This window comes from Oryx dammah, unplaced genomic scaffold (assembly GCF_014754425.2).
Source record: "Oryx dammah isolate SB20612 unplaced genomic scaffold, SCBI_Odam_1.1 HiC_scaffold_29, whole genome shotgun sequence".
Taxonomy (NCBI): Eukaryota; Metazoa; Chordata; class Mammalia; order Artiodactyla; family Bovidae; genus Oryx; species Oryx dammah.
This window is the reverse complement of record NW_024070213.1, coordinates 8879047-8904089: the sequence shown is the minus strand read 5'-3', so window position 1 is coordinate 8904089 and position 25043 is coordinate 8879047. Positions and strand designations below refer to the sequence as shown.

Sequence of the window (25043 nt, the reverse complement as noted above, 5' to 3'; positions counted from 1 at the left end):
GAGGGACCTACTTCCCTAACCAGGGATTGAATTGAGGCCCCCTGCATTGGGAGTGTGAACCACCAGGCAAGTCATCTGGAGTCTGTTAATTGTGCAATAGTATATAAAAAAGAACATGCCCCAACTGAAAATATTTTATTGCCAAAAAATGCTAGCCATCTCTGCTGAGCCTTCAGTGACTCATAGTAGTAACAACAAAGATCATTGATTGCAGATCACCATAACAGAGGTAATAATAATGAAAGCTTGAAATAGTGCACGAATTACCAAAATATGACACAGAGACACAAAATGAGCAGATGCTGTGGGAACAGTGGTGTTGATAGGCTTGTTTGAGGCAGGGTTGCCACAAACTTTCACTTTGTAAGAAGGGTAATAAAGCAAAGCTTAATAAAATGAGGTATGGGCGCTTCTCTGGTGGTCCAGTGGCTAAGACTCCACATGCCCAATGCAGGGGGCCCGGGGTTTGATCCCCGGTCAAGGAACTAAATTCCACATGCCACAAGTAAGTTTGCACACACCCCAACTAAAAAGATCCACATGCCACTGCTAAGATCCAAGATCCCACGTGCTACACCTAAGACCCAGTGCAGCCAAATAAATAAGTAAATACATAATAAAAAATAAACAAAATGAGGTATGCCCTGTGTCCATTTTTAAAAATTTTATTTATTTTTAAATTGAAGGATAATTAGTTTAGAGAATTGTGTTGGTTTCTGCCAAATATCAACATAAATCAGCCATAGATATACGTATGTCCCCCTCCCTCTTGAACCTCCGTGTCCATTTTTTTATTTGCCTTTTTTGGTTAAGGTATAAATTACACTCAGCGCCAGGCACAGCTATTAGGTGCTGTGGGGGCCGGGGTGCTCAGTGAGGTTTTCCCTGGATTAAGCAGCAGTGTAAATCTACCCTGAGAAATTTACAGTGCCCAGCAGGGCTCTATCCTGCCCCTTCCTCGTCACCCTCCCCCTCGCCCCAACGTGGCCGCTATTCTGATCTCTTATCACCACGGACTCCCTTTGCCTGTTTCTGAGGTTTCTTCAGATGAAATCATGCAGGCGGTTGCCTTCTGTGTCTGCATCTCTGGTTCACGGTCCTGTGTCTGTGAGGCTCATCCAAGTTGCTGCATGTATCCGTAGCTCCTTCTTTATTGCTGCAAGGCTCCCACTGACTGAATACAGCATGAGGTGTGTTTTTCCATTCTCCTGTGGATGTGGGTGGTTTCTGGTTCTTTGGTTCAATGACTCATGAATATTCTTGCCCATGTCTTTGGGTGGATATGGCCGTTCCTTCTTTTGGGTAAATTCCCAGGAGTAGAATTGCCAGGTGAAGGGAGTGCCTGTGTTTACTGGCTTGTAAATTTTGTCAAACCGTTTTCCAGGATGGTTGCACTGAATGTTCGCTAGCAAAGTCTAAGGAGTTCCAGTTGCCCCACATTCTGTAGCAATGTTTGAAATTGTCAGTCCTTTAATTTTTACTATTCTAGTGAGAGTGCAGTGGTGCCTTATTGTGGTTTTAATTTGCATCTTAATTTGAATTTTCCTGATTGCTAGTGGTGATAGGCACTTTTCTGTTTATTGATCAGCCATTGGTATATCTTCATGTGAAGTACCTGTATGGTTTTTGCCATTTTAAAATTGAATTGCCTTTATTTTTCTTATAAATTTGTAGCAGTTCTTTATATTCTGGATTTGAGTCCTTCAGTGGATATATATTTATTTATGTCCTATATCATATATTTGATTCCAGTTTGAATTTTATGTTTTCACTCTTTTCTCCCCCTTTAAAAAATTTTTTAATTTTGTTTTTTCTTTTCCCATTTTTTATTTCTTTTTAAAGGTTTTTTTTTACTCCTGTATTTTTTCTTTTCTAATTTTCTTTTTGTCTTTTTGCAGTTTTCACTTTCTTAATGGTATCACTTGATTGATAAACAGAAGCTCCCCAGTATTATCAATTACTTTTCTAGTATTATTTTTTGTATCCAGTTTAAGAAATCTTTTTCTAACCCAAGGTTATGAACTATCCTCCAGTGTTTTCTTTTAGAAGCTTCCTTGTTTGTATCTTTCACATTTAGGTCTGTATTCCATTTCAAATAATTTTTAGTACGGCATGTGGTTGGGGTCAAGATTCATTTTTCATGTGGATGACCAGTTGTCCCAGCACTGCTGCTGGAGAAGTCCATCCTTTCTCCATTGAATTGTCAGAGTGCCTTTATTACCCTTGGGGGACCATATGTATTTGGGTTATATGTCTACATGTTAATTGTTGATGGATGTTGCCAAAGTACCCTCTAGAAAGGTTGTGTCAATTTATACTCCCACCGCTGGTGTATGAGCATATCTGTTTACCCTCACCCTTCCCCACACTCAGTAATATCAACCCTGAAATGTTTGCTGTTTGGATGGATGTAAAATGATCTCACTGTAATTTTTGTTTGCTTATTCCTGTTATTAGTGAGGTGAGCATCTCTTCCTGTATGTTGGTCATTTTGATTTCTTTTGTGAATTTTCCATCCTTTTGTCCTTTATTTCCCTAGTGGATTCTTTTTCTTATTGAGTTATAAGAGATTTTAATATGTTTTAGATGGTTATATTTTATCTGTTTTATGTGTTTCAAATACTTTATCACAGGGGATGGCAAATTCTGGCTTGTTTTTGTGAATAAAGTTTCATTGGAACACGGCCATGCCCACTTGTTTATCCATTTTCTGTAATGGTTTTCATGTTACAGTGGCAGAGTTGCGTGGGTGGGACAGAGACCATGTGGTTTGCATAAAGGAAAAAAAAACTTACTATTTGTCTCTTTATGGAAAAAGTTTGCCTCCGTTCAGTTCAGTTCAGTTGCTCAGTCGTGTCCGCTTCTTTGAGACCCCATGAACCACAGCACGCCAGGCCTCCCTGTCCATCACCAACTCCCAGAGTTCACTCAGACTCACATCCATCAAGTCCGTGATGCCATCCAACCATCTCATCCTCTGTCATCCCCTTCTCCTCCTGCCCCCAATCTCTCCCAGCATCAGAGTCTTTTCCAATGAGTCAACTCTTCGCATGAGGTGGCCAAAGTACTGGAGTCTCAGCTTTAGCATCATTCCTTCCAAAGAAATCCCAGGGCTGATCTCCTTCAGAATGGACTGGTTGGATCTCCTTGCAGTCCAAGGGACTCTCAAGAGTCTTCTCCAACACCACAGTTCAAAAGCATCAAGTCTTCGGTGCTCAGCCTTCTTCACAGTCCAACTCTCACATCCATACATGACCACAGGAAAAACCATAGCCTTGATTAGACAGACCTTAGTCGGCAAAGTAATGTCTCTGCTTTTGAATATACTATCTAGGTTGGTCATAACTTTCCTTCCAAGGAGTAAGCGTCTTTTAATTTCATGGCTGCAATCACCATCTGCAGTGATTTTGGAGCACCCCAAAATAAAGTCTGACACTGTTTCCACTGTTTCCCCATCTATTTGCCATGAAGTGATGGGACCAGATGCTATGATCTTCGTTTTCTGAATGTTGAGCTTTAGGCCAACTTTTTCACTCTCCACTTTGACTTTCATCAAGAGGCTTTTGAGTTCCTCTTCACTTTCTGCCATAAGGGTGGTATCATCTGCATATCTGAGGTTATTGATATTTCTCCCAGTAATCTTGATTCCAGCTTGTGTTTCTTCCAGTCCAGCGTTTCTCATGATGTACTCTGCATATAAGTTAAATAAGCAGGGTGACAATATACAGCCTTGACGGACTCCTTTTCCTATTTGGAACCAGTCTGTTGTTCCATGTCCAGTTCTAACTGCTGCTTCCTGACCTGCATATAAGTTTCTCAAGAGGCAGGTCAGGTGGTCTGGTATTCCCATCTCTTTCAGAATTTTCCACAGTTTATTGTGATCTACACAGTCAAAGGCTTTGGCATAGTCAATCAAGCAGAAATAGATGTTTTTCTGGAACTCTCTTGCTTTTTCTATGATCCAGCAGATGCTGGCAATTTGATCTCTGGTTCCTCTGCCTTTTCTAAAACCAGCTTGAACATCAGGAAGTTCACGGTTCACGTATTGCTGAAGCCTGGCTTGGAGCATTTTGAGCATTACTTTACTAGCATGTGAGATGAGTGCAATTGTGTGGTAGTTTGAGCATTCTTTGGCATTGCCTTTCTTTGGGATTGGAATGAAAACTGACCTTTTCCAGTCCTGTGGCCACTGCTGAGTTTTCCAAACTTGCTGGCATATTGAGTGCAGCACTTTCACAGCATCATCTTTCAGGATTTGAAACAGCTCCACTGGAATTCCATCCCCTCCACTAGCTTTGTTTGTTGCGATGCTTTCCAAGGCCCACTTGACTTCACACTCCAGGATGTTTGCCTCTAGGTGAGTGATCACACCATTGTGATTATCTGGGTCGTGAAGATCTTTTTTATACAGTTCTTCTGTGTATTCTTGCCACCTCTTCTTAATAGCTTCTGCTTCTGTTAGGTTCAGACCATTTCTGTCCTTTATCGAGCCCATCTTTGCATGAAATGTTCCCTTGGTATCTCTAATTTTCTTGAAGAGATCTCTAGTCTTTCCCATTCTGTTGTTTTCCTCTATTTCTTTGCATTGATCGCTAAAGAAGGCTTTCTTATCTCTTCTTGCTATTCTCTGGAACTGTGCATTCTGATGATTATATCTTTGCTTTTCTCCTTTGCTTTTCGCCTCTCTTCTTTTCACAGCTATTTGTAAGGCCTCCCCAGACAGCCATTTTGCTTTTTTGCATTTCTTTTCCATGGGGATGGTCTTGGTCCCTGTCTCCTGTACAATGTCACGAACCTCATTCCATAGTTCATCAGGCACTCTATCTATCAGATCTAGACCCTTAAATCTATTTCTCACTTCCACTGTATAATCATAAGGAATTTGATTTAGGTCATACCTGAATGGTCTAGTGGTTTTCCCTACTTTCTTCAATTTGAGTCTGAATTTGGCAATAAGGAGTTCATGATCTGAACCACAGTCAGCTCCTGGTCTTGTTCTTGTTGACTGTATAGAGCTTCTCCATCTTTGGCTGCAAAGAATATAATCAATCTGATTTCAGTGTTGACCATCTGGTGATGTCCATGTGTAGAGTCTTCTCTTGTGTTGTTGGAAGAGGGTGTTTGCTATGACCATTGCATTTTCTTGGCAAAACTCTATTAGTCTTTGCCCTGCTTCATTCTGCATTCCAAGGCCAAATTTGCCTGTTACTCCAGGTGTTTCTTGACTTCCTACTTTTGCATTCCAGTCCCCTATAATGAAAGTTTGCCTACTTCTGCTTTATTGCAATTTGTTGTTTGTATACTACTGTTTGTCTCAGAAATTTTGTATACACTCAATCTTGCCAACCTTTTTCTTTATAGATTTTGGATTTTATGTGTCTTATATAAGAAGGTCTCACCTATCCTGAGTTAACAAAAATACCTCATATGTTCTTGTAAAGTTTTTGTGGTTATTTTTGTTGCACTTATGCTTTTTTATTCACCAGGATTTTATTATTTAAAATTTTATGATATATTTTACTTAACCTAGTATGTCCAAAATATTATTTTCAGTGTGCGATCAATATAAACAATTGAGGAGATAATAGACATTCTTTTTTCCATTCAATACCATGTCTTCCATAAGTTTACTTTTGTATATGGTGTGAGGTAGGGATCTAACTTTATTGTTTTCCAAATCGATAGCAGATGTCTTAACACCATTTATTGCCCAGTCCTTCTGTTCTCTATAGATCTGAAAAGGCTTCTCTATAATATACCAAGTTCTCTTTTATACCTGGGTTTGTACCTGTGTTCTGAGATGCTCCACAAATATTTCTGTTCCTGTGCAATACCACACTGTATATTGTGACCTCTTGTAGGGCTGTACGCCACTCATCTTTATTCTTTTAAAAAATTGTCTAGACTAGTCTCCCATTTATATAAACCTAGAACCATCTGGCCAGGTTTCATAGACAAAAGCATGTTGGAATTTTGATTGGGATTGCCATGAGTCACAGATTAGCTCCACAGGATGGGCAGGGTGGGGATCGCCATCTCTGTTTTACAGATGAAGAAATTGAGATCCAGAGAGGTGAACTGACCAGGCCAAGGTCACATAGATGGGACAGGGTGGAACAAGGAAGGTATCTTACCTTGATTCATTGAACCAGTAAAATTCAGCATTTGTATATTGAGCACCTGATCTGTGCCGACCAGATAGTGTGCAGGCACTAGGGGTGCTGAGACCCAGTCCTCACCCTGAAAGAGCTCCAGGCTCCCAGGGAAGTTGGGTGCACTTTCCCTGAGAGCAATAATGGGAGTTTGTGCAGGGCCTCAGGCTCCCTGAGGAGGGGGGACCCTGGAACGTCCCTCAGTGAGTAGGTGGGAGTTTTTGTGACGATGCCAGAGATGGAGAAAGGTGTCCCAGGCAGCGGGAACAGCATGTATGAAGGCCTTGAAGCGATGACGGCTGGTGGTTCCAGTCCTGCCGTGCCGCGTGGTGGTGACCCCTCCCCTTCTCCTCTTTTCTGCACCATCACCTGTGCAGACAAGGGGACGTGGCTCTGCCCCCCTACTACCAGCCGGAGGAGGACGACGAGATGCCCTTCATCTGCTCCCTGTCGGGGGACAACGGCATCATGGGCTGCCATGAGATCCCTCCACTCAAGGAGCAGGGCCGCGAGTGCTGCCTGTCCAAGGACGACGTCTACGACTTCGGGGCGGGCCGCCAGGACCTCAACGCCAGTGGGCTCTGCGTCAACTGGAACCGCTACTACAACGTGTGCCGCACGGGCAGCGCCAACCCCCACAAGGGCGCCATCAACTTTGACAACATCGGCTATGCCTGGATAGTCATTTTCCAGGTGAGGCCCTCTGGCTTGGCACTGGCCCCTGTGCTGGGGTCTGGGGGTGGGCAGGGGTGGGGGAGCAGCTTCACCAGGCACTCTGTGCTCAGCGTTTGCCACCTGAGTCACTGAGGTCTGCCCGGCCTGCCGGCACGACAGGCACTATCACACCCATGTTCCAGACAGAGCAACTGAGGTTGGGAGAAAGGACTGTAGGCCCTCTGGTGTATTGCCTGAAGTCTCTGTGCCTCAATTTTCTTATCTCTAAAATGGGGGTGGGACTTCCCTGGCAGTCCAGTGGTTAAGATTTTCACCTTCCCATGCAGGGGATGCAGGTTCATTCCCTGGTCAGGGAGCTAAGATTCCACATGCCTTGCAGCCAAAAAACTAAAACATAAAATGGAAGTAATATTGCAACAGGTTCAATAAAGACTTTAAAAATAGTCTACATCAAAAAAAACTTTTTTCATTTAAAAAATGGGGGTTATAACAGCTCCCTCCTCCTGCCCCCCAACCTTGAGTGGCTGAGAAGAATAAACCAGACATGAGCAGAGCCCAGTGCGCAGCGAGTGCCTGGTCAGGGTTACCTTCCTGCTGTGGTTGGAAGGAAGGATGGGGCAGGTGCAGAGGGTCGTGGCTGAGAAGCCGCCGAAAGGGCTGCTCTGTGAGCTTTGCTCTGGGGAGCGTCAGAATCATAGAAGTCAGAACCAAAGGTGTGATGTGATCATAGCCCAGCATCTGTGTTTGGAGACCTTCCAGTTCCAAGAGGGGGAATTGCTCTGTGCAATTGCCCAGAAGCCAACAAGACCGCGGTGCTGGGGAGGACCCAGCATTCGTCTTGCCCAAGGCTGCTCTGCTTTTCCTCTCTGAGAAAGTGCATGGGGGACAGAGTCATACCAAGCTCAGCACAGCCACTGTCCCTGGCTCAGCTGAGCTGTGCCCCCAGCCCTGCCGGGCGGGCTCTGTTAATCCCACGCACTGAAGAAGCAGCTGAGGCTCAGAGAGTAGCCCAGGGGGTGAGCTGGAGTTGCAACCCAGACCCCTCCCTGCCACCTGCTTCTTCCAGTCCTTCTGCTTTGCTGTGGAAGACTGAAAGGTAGGGAGCTCTGGAGCCAGAGGGACCAGGTTAAAAGTCCCTGATCCACTCCTTGCTGGCTGTGTGACATTGGACAAGTGTCCTAATCTCTCTGGACCTCAGTTCCTCACCTGCACGTTGGGGATGAGGATGCCCGCCCAGCGGAGCCCTCGGGAGAAGTATGGGAGAAAACACGTGTAGTGCCCCGGTGCGCTGGGGGACCTCTGTCTGGGGCGCTCGCTTCGCTGCCTGCCTTCCCAGAGGCTCGGCCACCTCAGCCTGTCTCCTGCTCTGCTCTCCTGCAGGTGATCACTCTGGAGGGCTGGGTGGAGATCATGTACTACGTGATGGATGCTCACTCTTTCTACAACTTCATCTATTTCATCCTGCTCATCATAGTAAGTGTCAAGGGAGCTGGTGCTCTCCGGGCAAGCTCCAGGACCCACGGGCCAGGGGACCAGAGAGTCTTTGGGAGTCCCCAGGGAGACCCTCCGAGCCCACAGAGCTGAGGGGGAGAGAGCAGGAGGGGCAGTTTTTAAATGCACCCGAGCCAAGGGTGATTGAAGGAGCTCGTTGGGGGTGGTTGCTGGAGGCATCCATCGCTTCTGATTGCCTTCATTTCTCATTTCCGGGAATTGAAGTCCACCCAGCACTTGAGTTTCCCTGTCTTGCAGTCTCTGGGAATACATTCCTTTATGACCAGAGCAGGGATGCAGCCCCCAGATGAAGCTTCTCAAGAGCTCCAGCCTCTCCCTTGTTTCCTGGGGCGGGAAGATGAGATGCTGTGAAACCGAAGCCTGGGGTGGCTTCCCAGGCAGAGTCTGGAGGGGAGACTGAGCCTGGCTGTGGGCTCCTGGAGCTCCTTGGAATTCTTGGAGGGACCCACGCCTCTCGGGCATCTCTGCCTTGTCGGGGAGACTTGGAGGAGGGCCCCTCTGCCGGCCAACCCCTCTACCCCAACCACAGTCTCCTCTAAGCTTAGAGCTCATCCACTCTGTCATGCCTGACAGCCTCAGCCACAACACAGTCCTCAAACGTCAAGGTGATTCTCTCCCAGGAGAGTCACTGCTGGCTTCCTGCTGTAAGGCTGGGCTGTCTGGCTCCCTGGTGTTAGGAGGGGGTGCGCTTGGCGCTGCACCCCATCCTGGGCTGCTGAGACTTTGACCTGGGGGTTCAGGACAAACTAAGCTGAGACACACTCACTGCTGGCTTAGTTTCAATGCCTTCCTCGGGGTGCTGGAATGCCTTCCATAAGGAAACACTGCCGATAAAGGGAGAAGATCCCAGGCTTTGTTCAGCATCCCCACCCATCCATTGGTTCGTTCATTCCCCAGCCCTTTTAGGGAAGCCTGCACTGTGCCAGGCCCCGAGTGCTGGGTGCCGAGCAGTGGATCTGGCCTGCCCTGCCCTCTGGGAGCTCACAGTCTCACTGGGGAAAACAGGCTGCAGCAGGCAGGGGCCAGCCGCATCTTAGGAGCCGCCTCAAAAGGGAGCCCAAGAGGCTAATGGAGTCCAAAGGAGGCTTCTCACCCAGTCTGGAGAAGGGATGGGGAAGTGAGAGTTTTCCTGGAGGAAGTGATGCCGGAATCAAACCTTAAAAGCTGTAGGGGGAAGAGCCAGAGGAAGCACCTTTCTGGGCAGGGGGCGCCTTGTAGAGACCTTGAACCCAGACAGAATCCTGCAGTGGGGCGGACTCTGAAGCACTGGGGTGGCGAGAGGAGCTTTGAGATCCAGGGAGAAGCAGCCAGACGCTTCATCTGCTTCTCCTGATGGAGTTAGGAGTGGGTCTGGGGGTGGCAACTTTCAGCGTGATTCTGGGCAGGCCCCTTGGCTCCCATGCTCGTGGTGAAGTGGGGAACAGTGGCGACATCTGGTTCACGGGCCCTGGGGAGGGTGAGAGGAGACATGGCCTGCCGCCTGCACAGCTCCTGGCACACAGTACTTGCTCAGTAAATGTGTCCCGCTGCTATTGTTGCTGCAATTATTGGGCCCCGGGTGGTGGCCCCATCTCAGGGAAAAGGGTGGCTGGCGGAAGGCTGGGGTGCTGTGTTGGCCAGGTGCTAGGAAGGGGGTAGCGAGCCCTGGCCATGCTGGGTCACCTGCCCATTTCTCAGGTGTGGACCCTGACCCTCAGAGAGGCGAAGTGCTTGGCTTGGACCACACAGCCAGTGAGGGTTCTCAGCCCTAAGACCCAGGTCCCCCGCGCTCCTTTTGGCTGGATAAGTCCTAAGCTCGTCTGAGCCTTCTGTTTGACAGATGGGGAAAATGGAGGTCCAGAGGAAAATGGGGTGCTGTCTGGTCACCCAGGGACAGCGGCTACAGAAGCAGGCTGGGCAGAGGCCACCAAGTGTGAGCTCCCAGCGGGCGGGGTCCCCGTGTCCTTCACACAGGCTTACGGAGCCCGTCTCCCGGAAGTACAGAGAGCAAACGAATGAGGCATCTTCTTACTTTAGAAGCAGGAGATTTTCCCAGAGTCCTCTGGGCCAGGAAGCCCTCTACAACCCTCACACCTCATCTCCCGAACCCCAGCTCCCAGCCGTGCTGTCGGGGAGAGGAAGGAAGAGGGGGTGAGCGACCGACTGTCGCCTGCAGGAACCTTCTGGTGGGCAACCTGGAGGAGGGTGCAACACCACTGCCTCTCTCACTGCAGCTGAGTCTGGTCCAAGGCTCAGCACGTGTCTGGGAGGAGCCTGACTCTGGAAACTGGGGCGGGAAGGGCCCTTCTGCCTCTGGTGGCCCCTGGAGCGGGGCCTGAGGACTTGAGGTAGCAGAATTCCTAACCTTTCCCTACCACCCCATCCAAGCACACAAGGAAACCCTTTCTAAAGCAAACCTCTCTAGTGGGGTCTGTGGGCCCAACTAGGGCCCAAGTCAGGGCCATAGCAAGGGCAGGGCTGGGGTGGGTTTCAGGGCTAGCAGAGCCTGCGGGGTCTCTGCCTCCCTCCCCTGCCTCAATGTCGATGTCCCAGGCGGGAGGGCACCTGTGGTCAGGACCTAGGGGTCCGAAGCGGGTGCACTTGGAAGCAGGCTTCAGGGAAGCAGCCTTCTGGGGGGCTGCCCAGGCCACCCCTGTCCTGGGCCCCAGCCTCCTCTGGGAGCCAGGCCTCAGTGATCTTTTCTTGTTCCTATCTGTGCCCGTGCCTCTCCGTCTCTCTGGGCCCTCCACACCCCGCCCCCTCCTCTCTCTCCCTGTCCCCACCCGCCCCCGTCTCCGTGCCTCCCACACCCCCCACCTCTGTCCTCTCTGAGCCTATCTCACCCTCCGTCGGCGTCTCTCCTTGCCTTTCTCTCTGCATCCCGCTGTCTCTGGCCGTCTCTCTGCCTGTTTCATGTCCGGGATCTGCCCTGCCCTTCCGCTGGTCCTCTTCCTGCCTCTGCATCCCCTCTGCTCCTCGCCCTGCCTCCATCCCTCCATCCCCACTGCTCTCTCTCCTTCTCCCTCTCCCACCCTCCTGCGGCCCCTCCCCCGCACCACCCCTTCTCACCCCACCATCCCCTCTGTCCCTGTCCTCTCCTGTTGGTCACAGGTGGGCTCCTTCTTCATGATCAACCTGTGCCTCGTTGTCATAGCGACCCAGTTCTCGGAGACCAAGCAGCGGGAGCACCGGCTGATGCTGGAGCAGCGGCAGCGCTACCTGTCCTCCAGCACGGTGGCCAGCTACGCTGAGCCCGGCGACTGCTACGAGGAGATCTTCCAGTACGTCTGCCACATCCTGCGCAAGGCCAAGCGCCGGGCCCTGGGCCTCTACCAGGCCCTGCGGAGCCGGCGCCAGGCCCCGGGGACGCCCGGCCCCGCCACGCCTGGGCCCCGCGCCAAGGAGCCCAGGCACTACAGTAAGTAGCGGGGCCTCCAGGGTGCTCCACCCAGGCCTGGTGTGTCTCCAGCTGGGGACTCAGAAGCGGCAGTTTGAAAACGTGGCCTGTCCCTCCAGCACAAGCAGAGGTGTCCATCTAGTTCAGAACCTGGGCCTTCCCCAGGAGCTGCAGTCTACACTCTCAGTTCCCTGTCTCCTTTCCCGACCACCTGCTGGGGCCTGGCCTGGCCTGGCCCTGGACTTGGGGGTCCTAGTGCCACACTGGAGGAATTCCTCCCTCCTGACCCCATATGTGCACAGGACTCGGGCTCTACCCTGGGCTCCATGCACAAAACGATGAACAGCTCTCTGTCCTTTGTTTTTGTTCCGTGGCTCAGTTGTGTCTGACTCTGCAACCTTGTGGACTGCAGCACGCCAGGCTTCCCTGTCCTTCACTGTCTCCCGGAGTTTGCTCAGAATCATGTCCTTTTAGTCAGTGATGCCCTCCAACCGTCTCACCCTCTGTTGTCCCATCTCCTCCTGCCTTCAATCTTCCCCAGCATCAGGGTCTTCCCAATGAGTCAGCTCTTTGCATCAGGTGGCCAGAGTACTGAAGCATCTGTCCTTAGTTTTCAGTTCAGTCGCTCAGTCATGTCTGACTCTTTGAGACCCCATGGACTGCAGCATGCCAGGCCTCCCTGTCCATCACCAACTCCCGGAGTTCACTCAAACTCATGTCCATCTCTTTGGTGATGCCATCCCACCATCTCATCCTCTGTTGTCCCCTTCTCCTCCTGCCCTCAATCTTTCCCAGCATCGGGGTCTTTTCAAATGAGTCAGCTCTCCACATCAGGTGGCCAAAGTATTGGAGTTTCAGTTTCAACATCAGTCTTTCCAATGAACACCCAGGACTGATCTCCTTTAGAATGGACTGGTTGGATCTCCTTGTAGTCCAAGGGACTCTCAAGGGTCTTCTTCAGCACCACAGTTCAAAAGCATCAATTCTTAGGCGTTCAGCTTTCTTTATAGTTTTCCTTAATTTCCTTCATAGTTTTCCTTAGTTTTAGAAAACTATAAAATCCCTTTCCGCAGCAGGCCATCCCCCCTCCCTGCCCCCGCCCATGGCTTCCTGCTGCTACCTGCCTGCCTGCTGGCACACCTGAGCAGGCATGTCGGGCACCTCACACACTGTGATCTGCTCCTGCCTTGGGGCCATTTCTCTTGCTCGACTGTAGACAGTTCCAGAGAGTTAGCCCCTTAGGCTTCAAAGGGTTTTCCATTCATTTTCTCATCTGTTCTAGAAAACATTCTTAAGAAGGGAGCAGAGTAGTATCGGCTCCTGTGTTCAGATGGGAATGCTAAGGTCTGGAGGGATGAAGGGAGTCACCCAAGGTCACACAGTGTGTCGGGGACATCAGAGTTACCGGCTCTGTTGCCCTCCGCCCCCCAACACCCTCTCCAGTAAGAGGAGGCAAAGGAGCCACAGGAGGTGAGCCCCACCCCAGGCCCAGCCCTGCCCCCCCCGTTGGTGCCAGCGAGGAAGGCAGCCAGCCTCAGGACTGCACCCCAGAGCACCGGCAGCTGTGACCCTGGCCGGCCCAGCTCCTCTGCGGCCCTCCGGCCTCCATCCATGGAGTGAGGATGAGGCCAGGCCCTGTGGAGTCAGCCACCCCAAGCCCCACTCCTGCAGCTCTCATGTTCTGGGAATCTGAGATGCTCAGAGACAAGCTGGAGAATTCATCCTCAGGGTGGCCGCCCACCCGTCCCCGGGTGCCAGCCGTCCAGGCGTGGTCTTGGAGGAGGCTCCAGGTGGCCCGTGGGCTGGCCCAGCACGTGGCCGGGGGAGCGGGGGTCTGGGCAAGGCTGGCACCCCGTGTTCCTGGATGATGTGGGAAGGATGTTTACTGCTTAGGGACTTCCTGCTGTCACCCACCACTCTCTCCCAAGAAACTGCATGGAGAGAAGCCCTAGAAGGCTTCTGGAGGGAGGTCGTCCCCTGCCCTGGGCCTCCGTGCCTCTCCCAACTCCTCCCTTCCTTGGGAAACAAGCCTTTCGCGGGGGCGACCCCATGCACAGCTGGCCTGGGAAGTGCTCTGGTCTGACCTCTGATGCTGAGGTGGGCCCACCCCTGGCAGCCCCACTGGTCTAGAGGGTGAGTGAGTCAGAGAGCCTTGTCCAGAGGTATTTGGTAGCAAGTGTGGAAATGAAGGGTAGACATTTCAGGCTTTTCTTTCCCCTTTAACGTTATGTATTTTTTGCTACACAAGCAAAACCCGTTTATTCTAGGAAAACATAGACAAATATAAAGAAGGAACCAAACCTCCCAGATGGAGCCTCTCTGACGCTTCTTTGAAATGGTTCACGGATCATAGAACTTGGATCCAGTACCGGCTGAGTTCCTCACCTCTCCGGGGATAGCCCTGGGATGACAGCTCCTGCCCTACCACGTGTGGGGACCTCCCACCCTCTCCCCAGGGACATCCTCGACTCAGCTGTGTGGAGGGGAGCCTGGCAGTGGGGAGAGGTGCTTCTAGAATGAGAATTTTCCTTTGCCCAGGGCTCCTGCCTCCTTCTTCCCTGGATGCTGTAGACCCCAGGAAAACTGAGGAACGTTGAGGCCACCTTGGCTTTCTCTGAGGGGTGTCTACCCGCCACATCGGCCTTTCCAGCCGTTTTCCAGGCTCCATGATGCCATTAAGCAAAACAGGGGGGACAGGCTGGGGACGGACTAATCTCGGGGGGCCACAGGTCAGGAAGTGATGGAGCAAGGACACGCCTCAGGGCTCATCTGTGTCTTAACCAATAGAACCCACCCCTGTGGCTCTGTGGGGTGGGTGCTTCTGGTCCCTGCTTTTCTTTGGGGGCCAGGAAAGCCCAGAAGGGGAAGCACGTTTCCCCAGGAACCACAAGCCGTCGTCCTCCAAGCAGCGCTGGTGGGTTCCAGGCGGACTCTGTGGGCTCACGCGGGTGGTGACCCAGGTTATGCCAGACCGACTGCAGGTGGGGAATGCCTCCTGCATGACCTGAGGCCCCGACCCTGACCCCTGCTTCCTTTCCAGAGTTATGCCCCCGACACAGCCCCCTGGACCCGACGCCCCACACGCTGGTGCAGCCCGTCTCCGCCATGCTGGCCTCCGACCCTGACAGCTGCCCCTGCTGCCAGCACGACACTGGCCGGCGGCCCTCAGGCCCAGGCAGCAGCAGCGACTCAGGCCAGGAGGGCTCAGGCTCCGTGCAGGCGGTGGGCGGCGAGGGTGAAGCCGGCGCAGATGTGGCCCGCACCAGTGAGGATGGGGCCTCCTCGGAGCTGGGGAAGGAGGACGAGGAGGGGCCGGCCGACGGGGCGGCCCGGCTGTGCGAAGACGTGTGGCGGGAGACACGAGCCAAGCTGCGGGGCATCGTGGACAGCAAGTACTTCAACCGGGGCATCATGATGGCTATTCTGGTCAACACCGTCAGCATGGGCATCGAGCACCATCAGCAGGCCAGTGGGGAGTGGGGTGGTGGGGCACGGGGCGGGCTGGCATGTGTGTGCTCGGGGCCTGGTGCGCACCCGCTGTGTGTCTGTCTCCCCTGTCCTGGGTCCCATTCTGCCACGTGACCTCAGTGCCCAGCCCAGAGCTAGGCACGGAGGAGGCAGAGCTCAGGGTGGACGAGTGACCCAATGGCCACCTGGGGTGAGAGCCAGGGCGAGCACTTCCTGTCCCTCTCAGCGTGGACACCTGCTCACCCACAGCCCATCCCCCGCCAGTCCCCGCTGAATCCTGACTTCCATGCCTCAACTCTGCACCCGAGCCTTCCTGTCTCTTCTCTCCAAAACCCCTGGAGTGGTCTTTCCAGAGGCTGGGAGCGCCCTGGCCCCAAACTTCCACGGCCTCCGTTGCCCTCGGCACAATGCAGACCTTTTCACCGACAGTCAAAGCCCCTTGTGCTCTACCCATGACACACCTTCAGCAGGTGGGGCGTCCTCCTATCTCTGACCCCCACCCCAACTTCCTCCCCCCATCCACTGCAGCCCCATGGCACTGAGGGCCCCTGTGGTGTTGCCCTGCTGCCCCCGTCTCCCTTCTTGGCCGAACCTGTGGCTTCTTCTGTCTTCAGCTATGGAGGCGTGGGGGGCAGAGACCGTGTTGACAGAGTTAAATGGTGGGTCCCAGGTCCCCTGGGCCACGAGGGGTACTACCCAGGGTTTAGAGGTGAGGCAAGTCGGACATGACTGAACGACTTCACTTTCATTTTTCACTTTCATGCATTAGAGAAGGAAATGGCAAACCCACTCCAGTGCTCTTGCCTGGAGAATCCCAGGGACGGGGGCGCCTGGTGCACTGCCATCTCTGGGGTCATACAGTAGGACACGACTGAAGTGACTTAGCAGCAGCAGCAGCAGCAGCAAGTTCAGAGAAAGGGTCCCCCAAGGGGGGGTAGCTGCCCATGGGGGTGGGGATGGCTACTGGAAGGTGACAGGAGCACAGGGAGGATGTGTGGTACTAGAGGGTATTTTGGGGGGCACAGGACAGAGGGCTAGGGGGTTAGCACAGATGTCTCCATAGCTCACACTTGGCTGACAGCCTGGACAAGTCAGTCCACCCCTGGCTCCTTTTGGAAAAACATCATTTTCTGGCTCCCACGGTTCCTCAGTCGCTAGGTGGGGTCCCTCTCTTAACCTGCACCCCAGCTGTGTAGGAACTCTGTCTAGGAGCCAGAGGGGGAGGCTTGAGGCCCAGGGAGGGGGCCTCAAGATCCCACAGGCACTGACCCAAGATCCCACAGCCAGCTGGGGTCAGATTTCATCCCCCATAGGGTTTGACACCCCCTTGGCTTCCCAGTGGTCCTCTTTCTGTGGGCCCCCCCACCCGCCCACAGCACCCCAGGGCGGGCCCCACTCTCATTTCCCTCTTCATTAGCTCATCAGGCGCAGGCTCCATTCAATTTACTTAAATGCGGCCCCTGGGGCTGCCACCACACTCTGCTTGGAGCTGCCCGTTTGCCAGCCATTCCAGCTTAATTATGAGGGTCTCTGGGGAGGGCCGGTGGGGAGGCTTTCTGCAAGGGTAAAGTTGGTGAGACTGGCAGCCTGGACCCCCTTGCCTCCAGTCGAGTCTCCTGGCCTTTGCCTGACCTGGCGTCCCCAGGGAAAGCCCCGCAGTGAACTGGTGCTGCCGGGTGGCTAGCTCTAGCTTCTGGGTGGAGCAGCACCCAGGGCGCCTGTCGCAGTCCCGCCCCACCAGGGCCTGAGCAGGGTCCCTGCTGGCGGCTTGTGGAACCAGCTTGCAGGAGCCCATTTTCTCAGATTCCAGGATTTTGCAAGCCCCCCCTTTCAAACGGTTTGGCCATGGAAGGAGGAGTATTCACCCCGTGGAAACTGCCCTACGCTGCAAATCAGGGCTATTTTTCAGAGGCCTGTTTGCTACTGTACCACTGGTTCCCGCCTTCTCAGCCATCCCTCCAAGGCAACACGGAGACACAGCTCTGACCTCTGGGTCAAGCTTCTCCCTCTCCCTGCAGCTCCAGACTCAGGCCAGGCCATGGTCCCTGCTGGAGTGCTCTTGGGGTCTCCCCGCCTGGCCTGGCCCGCCTTGTCCTTCTGCCGCATCCTTCTGGGCAAACACTCCAGCCTTCAGATGGTGGGGAGGGGGCCTCTTCTCTTTGGTGCTGCAGGCCCCCTTTGGTCAGATGGCGGGAGGGGGTCTCTTCTCTTTGGTGCTGCAGGCCCCCTTTGGTCAGATGGCAGGGAGGGGGGCCTCTTCTCTTTGGTGCTGCAGGCCCCCTTTGGTCTCCCCGCTGGGGTGCCCTCACTGGCACCCTCTGCCCCTTCACAGGATCCTCCCTGGCCTCCTTGTCCACAAGCAGATGCCCTGACTTCGTGCCCTTTCCCTCATAGGGATTGGCTCCCTGGCTCCTACTAAGCACCAGGCCCTGAGCCAGCCTGGTGTACTGAGTTTTCACCACCATCCTCAGCAGGTATTAACACCACCTGCCCCACCCCCCCCCAACCTGACGTCTTCCACCGGAATGCTGAAACCTGCTGCTTCATCCCCTGGTTCTGCTGCCACCCAGCAGGGTGACCTTGGGCAAGTCACTTGGCCTCCTTCAGCCAGTAGCCCCATCTGGAGGTGGACACACGAACCTCTCCTCCCAGAGCAGCCGGGAGGGTCAAATGCGTTAAGAAGCCTGGCGCATAGTCCGTGCCCACTAGTTAGGAATGGTTTGTGAACTTTTGTTGGAACCTTACATCACCCTTGGGGCTTCCCTCATAGCTCAGTTGGTAAAGAATCTGCCTGCAATGCAGGAGACTCCGGTTCAATTCCTGGGTCGGGAAGATCTGCTGGAGAAGGGATAGGCTACCCACTCCAGTATTCTTGGGCTTCCCTTGTGGCTCAGCTGGTAAAGAATTCGCCTGCAATGCGGGAGACCTAGGTTCGATCACTGGGTTGGGAAGATCCCCTGGAGACGGGAAAGGCTACCCACTCCAGTATTCTGGCCTGGAGAATTCCATGGACAGTCCATGGGGTCGCAAAGAGTCAGACACGACTGAGCGACTTTCACTACACCACCCTTGGGGTGAGTTTACCCAGCTACTGTCTGGAGCTTAAAAAAATTATTAAGGAAGAAGTGAGGGGGAGGCAAGATTTTTAAAAATATTCTCTTTAAAGCACCTTGGAGCGGCAGCCATTGTTTGGCGGAGCTCCGCACAGGGGCTGCTTGTGGGGCGCGGGTAGCTCTGCTCCACGCCCCTCGCTCCCATCCCAGACGGTGCTGGCAGGAAGCGATCCGCCCCCGAGTCTATTTTGAGCAACTCCCGTCTGAGGTGGTGCCAGTAGGTAGAGAGAGAGGTGGCCCAGGGCTGCCAAGGGGCAGGGAGAGAAGCCGGGAGCGGGAAAGGAGGCCGGGGAACCCATGCGGCCCGTCCCCTCAGGGGAGGGGACCCGAGGGGAGGCGTCCTGGGGGGTCCTTCGTATGGCCCCGGCTGCACACCCTGCAGGCGGCGAGCTTGGTGTGGTCACCGGGTGGCAGGGGTGGCAGGGGACGAGGGCATGACAGAGGTCAGGTGTCACTTTCCTTTTCCATCTGTGAAGGGGCCACCCCTGTGTAGTCACAGGGGCTCAGATGAGAGGTGAGACGGGGGTGCCCACGGCCTCTAGGTGCTCACTGCTGCCAAGATCACGAAGGAGTGTCGCCAGGTTTCTCGTGGTCACGGATACCCTGTGCACGGACTGGCCTGGGAGGAGGTGACCGGGAAAAGCAGAAGTCAGCCAGGCAGGGGCCTGTGTGTGACCCACGAGGCGGTCAGATGGTGCTGAAGTCTGCTCCCGACCCGGCGCAGCCCTGGAGGGGAGGGGGCCCAGAACCGTCTGGGACGGAGTCTGCGTGACAGGCAGGTGGGTGGGGATGGCTTGGGCATCCAGATTCCTCTGTCGTCATCTGCTCTCCTGTGTTGTCATATCTCTTCCTGGTATGACCTCTCAGCAGCCCCCAGGGAAGGCGGGGCGAGTGTCTTGTCCCCACTGGGCAGGTGGGGAAACAGGCTCAGAGAGGTGAATTGGCTTGCCCAGCGTGGCGTGGTGAGTGACTGTCAGCGCTGGGCTCCGAGATGCTGAGGTTGAATTGGAGGTTCCAGAAGGGTGATAGGAGGTGAAGGGGAGGCACCGCTCCTGGGAGGGGGCTGTCTCAGCCCCACCCTCTACTGGCACTCTCTTGACCATGCCCATGACTCCTCCCGAGCTGGGCAAGGCCTTCCTGAGACTAGAGGATGGTCACCATGTCGGACAACACAAAGAGGATTAGAAGCTACCCTCGTGGTCCAGTGGTTAAGCCTCTGCCTTCCAATGCAGGGGGCGCAGGTTCGATCCCTGCTTGGGGAATTAAGATCTCATGTGCTGCAGTGCGGCCAAAATAGGAAAAAGAGGGTCAGGTTGAATGGAGTGCAAGGCAGGGGTGCAGAAGCCCTCCCTAGAGCAGGGCTGACCCCAGCTGGGGTATGTCCACTGGCTCTAGCTCCCAGGGGACAGCATTCAAGGCCTCCAGATCAGTGGATGGGTCAGAATAGGTTTTATTCTCTTTTCAGCAGTCCAGTCAAGTCACTGCCAACCTAGATCTGGGGTGGCTCTAGGAAGAGGAAGATGGGATAGCTTAGTACCTGACATTCCAGCTCTGTGGGGGCTTAGGGGAGAGACACACCAACATGGGCTGCAGTCAGGGAAGGCTTCCTGGAGGTGGTGGCACTGGAGATGGATCCTGAGGGATGACTGGGATTTCAGTAGACAGAGAAGAGACAAATGCAGGCACCAGGAACATAGGTATTCCTATGGAAGACCCTCCTGAGCCCTCAAGGTGCATATGCACAGGCCAGGGCAAACAGCCCAGGAGGCCCGGGGGCTGTCCATTCATGAAGGGTCTTGAGACTGGCTTTATCCTTAGGGCAGTGGGGGAAGGGGACATGGAAGGCTTATAAGCAGCGTAGTGAGTCTGTTGAACTGGAGCCTCAAGTCAGAAAGGCAGGGAGGTGGGTGTAGCCACCTGGACCATGGGGAGGTGTCGGGCCAGAGGGAGGAGACCTGGGTTTGAGATCTGATTCTTCTGCTGACTGTGTGTGGCCAGGGAAGTCACTTCTCCTGTCTGGGTCTCAGGTTTTCTGGCTGTCAAATGGAGCTACTATAGGATATTGTTTTAGCCTTGAGGGAATAATTCATGGAAAGTGCTTAGCGCCACCTGGCCCATGGGGATGTTTTCAACACCAGCTGGCATTGTTGTCATGGGGGTGATGCTGGGCTCGAGGGGTTCCTGGGGGGCAGCTTAGGTTCCTGCCCAGCTGAGCCCTTGTCTGCCCCTGCAGCCGGCCCTCCCAAGCCTGGCGTCTTTCAGGGGTGAGCCGGCCGTGCCCCTGCCCCCATCTCCCTCTGCTTCTGGCCTCTCCTCCAGGTTGCAGCCCCCCTCATCGGCCCTCCATCCTCCCACCTCTGGTGTAACCTGGTTTTTCTGCCCTTCCGCACCTCCCCTTCCCCTGGGCGGGTCTTCGTCATCTCCAGCCGCCTCTCTGCCGTCTCTCCGTCTGTCTGTCTGCCTCAGCACTCTCACTTGCTGGCTCTGTCTCTGACTTACCCCGTGTCGCGATCGCAGTCTTTCATTCTGTGTTTGTCTCTGTTTTTCTCTTTGTCTTGTCTCTCCACACCCTGGGCTTCTCACTCCCGGGTCCATATTGGTCTGTTTGTCCATCTGCGTTTTGAGTCTCCCTCTGTCCATCTCTCTGACGGCTGCCCTGTTCCTCTTCCATGCCTCCCCGCTTGGTCTCTCACTCACTGTGTCTAGGTTTGTCCACCTGTCTGTCTCCCAGAAAAATGATCACAGGAGTGATGGGTGGTCCATTAGAAAAAGATTAACAGGTGTGTGCTTGACTAGAGAAACAGCTGTTGCGAGGGAGCAGGGGATGAAGCGGGTGACCTTTCGGGGAGAGCTGGGCGGCAGGCTTCCCATCGGTTGTGGGTGGGCGGGCGCGTGTGCGGTGCATGGCCCCGAGTGGGGTGACCGCTGTCACGAACTGTCAGCAGCCACATCTCTCATCTCCCTTTTGGCGGGCTGGGAAATTGGTGACTCTCAAGAGCATCTGGGCCCTGGCTCAGCCTGGGATGCTGGGCCCCAGCCCCTCCTGCTCTGAGGGCCTCTCTCAGGGTCCCACTCCCCTTTTGGGACCATTTTGTGAGTCAAATGTAATTACAGATGGAAATGGTGCCTTCTCCTTTGATCTGGCCTTGAGAGGAGCCGGCGGTTTTATTAGATTTCCCAGGCACCAGGCGGGAAGCAGAGAGTTGGGTTGCTATTTTTTTCTCTTCTCCTTTTGACCCAAGTGGAGTCAAAGTCAGGCCCTGAGTCCCTGTTGCTCTGTGGGAGAGGTGGGCCAGAGCAGGCGGACCCGATATTGGGATTTCTCCCATCTCCCTCCCTCTCTCCAGTTGATCCCTCTGCCTGGACACCTTCTCTTCTCCCTGTTACCCACTCCCTCTCTTGGCTTTGAGCTCTCCTTGAGATGTCACTTCTTCCAGGAAGCTGCTCCAGACTCCACTGACCCTATGGCCTAAACCACCTTCAACTTCCCTCTGTTTTTATCACCTGCCGACTGGTTTGTTAAGCTGCACGATGGGCTTTGCCAGTGGAGCCTGCACTTCTCAAGGGCAGGAAGAATGTCACGACTGGCTCACCACCGCCCGGCCTGGGTAGCACAAGCCCAGCCCTTGACCGACGCTGGGGAGAGCCTGCAAGAGTGGACGAGCGAATGGATGGATGGATGGATGGATGAGTTCAGGGGTGGGAGTGGGGACTGGGAGCGCAGTGTGGAGTCTGACTTGGTGGCTCTGCCACAGCCTTGCCAGGTGACTCAGCACGGCAGTTCCCTTCTCTGAGCCTCAGTTTCCCCATCTGTAAAACTGAGATGACAACAGTGGCCTCGCAGGGTGGCTGAGGTGTCAGTAATTGAGTTGGGGTTGAGCTCAGGCCTGACAAGTGGCCCTTTCCTGCTGCATGATTTGGGCAGGAACAACCTGACCCGGTGGTGAGTAGAGACCAGACAATTGATCAGTCCTGGAAGAACCAGGGGAGGCGAGAGGGGTGGAGAGAGAAGGGGCTGGAGCCCTGTTTAGCCCTCCCCTCACTCCATCTCCCATTTTATGGATGAGGAAACTGAGGCCTGGGCAGTGAGGGTGGACTTGCAACCCCACCCCCAGCCGTGGCTTTAGGGTAGCTTGCTTAATACACTGGCATTCCTTGGGTAGTCCCACGTGTAGGGGTGTCACGTGCTGCTAATAATTAGCAGGTATACAGCTCCAGGGGCAGAGGGTGGGTCTGTGGACAGAGGGGCTAGTCTCTCTCTGAGTAGCTGGGACTTTGACCTTCAGGGGCTTCCCTGGTGGCTCAGCTGGTTAAGAATCTGCCTGCGATGCGGGAGACCTGGTTTCAATCCCTGGGTCAGGAAGATCCCCTGGAGAAGGGAATGGCAACCCACTTCAATGTTCTTGCTTGGAGAACGCCATGGACAGAGGAGCCTGGCGGGCTATATACAGTCCATGGGGTCGCAAAGAATCGGACACGACTGAGTGACTTTCCCTTTGACCTTCAACCTCTCTGGGTGAAGTAAGCCCCACTGACCGGGTGGTCCAGTGTACTGAAAGCCGTGGTGGCACATGGTAGGGGCAGGGCCTCTGTCTGCCCTTCACAGCGCTGGTGGTATCAGCCACCCACAGTCTTGAGAAGGCAATTACTAAGGAAGGAAGGAGATTGGGGGAGGGCTGGGTATGGAGGGGCGAAGGGCAGAGCCTTGGAGTTAGGCTGCCTGGGTTCAAATCCAGGTACTAGCTGTGCAGCCTCAGGCAGGGGACTGGCCTTCTCTGAACCTGTCTCCTCATCTGCATAATGGGCTCTTCAGTTCAGTTCAGTTGCTCAGTCATGTCTGATTCTTTGCAACCCTATGGACTGCAGCATGCCGTGCTTCCCTGTCCATCACCATCTCCTGGAGCTTGTTCAAACTCGTGTCCATCAAATTGGTGATGCCATCCAACCATCTCATTCTCTGTCGTCCCCTTCTCTTCCTGCCTTCAATCTTTCCCAGCATCAGGGACATTTCTAATGAGTCAGCTCTTCGCATCAGGTGGCCAAAGTATTGGAGTTTCAGCATCAGTTCTTTCAATCAATATTCAGGATTGATTTCCTTTAGGATTGCCTAGTTTGATCTCCTTGCAGTCCAAGGGTCTCTCAAGAGTTTTCTCCAACACCACAGTTCAAAAGCATCAATTCTTCAGTGCACAGGCTTCTTTATGGTCCAGCTCTCACATGCATACACGACTACTGGAAAAACCGTAGCTTTGACTAGACAGAACTTTGTCAGCAAAGTGATGTCTGCTTTTTAATATGCTGTCTAGGTTGGTCATAACTTTTCTTCCAAGGAGCAAGCATCTTTTAATTTCATGGCAGCAGTCACCATCTGCAGTGATTTTGGAGCACAAGAAAATAAAGTCTCTCACTGTTTCCACTGTTTACCCATCTATTTGCCATGAAGTGATGGGACTGGATGCCATGCATGATCTTTGATTTTTGAACGCTGAGGTTTTAGCCAGATTTTTCACTCTCCTCTTTCAGTTTCATCAAGAGGCCTTTAGTTCCTCTTTGCTTTCTGCCATAAGGGTGGTGTCATCTAAATATCTGAGCTTATTGATATTTCTCCTGGCAGTCTTGATCCAGCCTGGCATTTCACATGGTGTGAAATGCATATAAGTTAGTTGTAAGCAGGGTGACAATATCCAGCCTTGACATACTCCTTTCCCAGTTTGGGACCAGTCCGTTGTTCCATGTCTGGTTCTAACTGTTGCTTCTTGACCTGCACACAGATGGGCTCTTGTGAAGGACTAAGTGACATGATACCTATGAAGTGCACAGGACAGGACCTGTACACACTCACTAAATGGGTTAGGGTCTTGGGCAAACAGGGATTCCGCAGTCACTGGTTTGCCTTCCTGTCTTGCTCTCTGTCTAACCGTGTGACCTCAGGCTGCCTTCTGAGCCTTGTCTTCCTTATCTGTAAATTGGGTATCATAATGTGGCCCTCAGTGAGCAGTACAGGCATCATTGCCCAATTGATGGGAGGTCGGCCCCATGTGTTCTCGTCTCAGTAGCCCTCTTGGGACAGCAGAGACGATGCAGAGGCCAAGTGCAGGGGGAGGATGGAGGTCCAACGAGGACACTGACCTGCAGGCCATGGGGCCAGGGTGGCAGAACCAGGCCCTCCCTGGGGGTTTGAGAGCTGATGGGTGTCCAGAGTGGGGGAGGCACGGCTGCCCTCTGGCCTGACCGGGTCCCTGTCCCCTGCCCCAACGTCCCCGTAGCCTGAGGAGCTGACCAATATCCTGGAGATCTGCAATGTGGTCTTCACCAGCATGTTTGCCCTGGAGATGCTGCTGAAGCTGGCTGCCTTCGGGCTCTTCGACTACCTGCGCAATCCCTACAACATCTTCGACAGCATCATCGTCATCATCAGGTGCTGACCCCACCTCCCCAGCCTGCGGACTTAGAGCGAGGCGGGAGGGGGATTAAATGCACTGACCCCAGCCAGTAAATGAAGTTGTTGTTGTTCGGTTGCTCAGTCGTGTCCGACTCTTTGCACCCCGATGGGCTGCAGCACACCAGGCTTCCCTGCCCTTCATTATCTCCCGGAATTTGCTCTAACTCATGTCCACTGAGTCAGTGATGCCATCCAACTATGAATGTAAATGAAGGACATAAGCTCAAAGGAAGTCAATTATACCGAAAACCAGTTATGAAAATATTTGAAAATGTATGATTTATCAATATAGATGTGCTTCTGGG

The 25043-nt window shown here is 53.5% G+C and overlaps 1 protein-coding gene across 1 annotated transcript in view; it reads left to right on the top strand.

Moving 5' to 3' along the window:
* Positions 1-25043, top strand: part of CACNA1I (calcium voltage-gated channel subunit alpha1 I) — a 111689-nt gene that overhangs the window by 58887 nt on the left and 27759 nt on the right. The window contains exons 6-10 of the mRNA XM_040233258.1: positions 6530-6845; positions 8208-8300; positions 11430-11736; positions 14756-15180; positions 24563-24714. Of these exons, the coding sequence (XP_040089192.1) occupies positions 6530-6845; positions 8208-8300; positions 11430-11736; positions 14756-15180; positions 24563-24714 (1293 nt within the window). The remainder of the gene's footprint in view (positions 1-6529; positions 6846-8207; positions 8301-11429; positions 11737-14755; positions 15181-24562; positions 24715-25043) is intronic.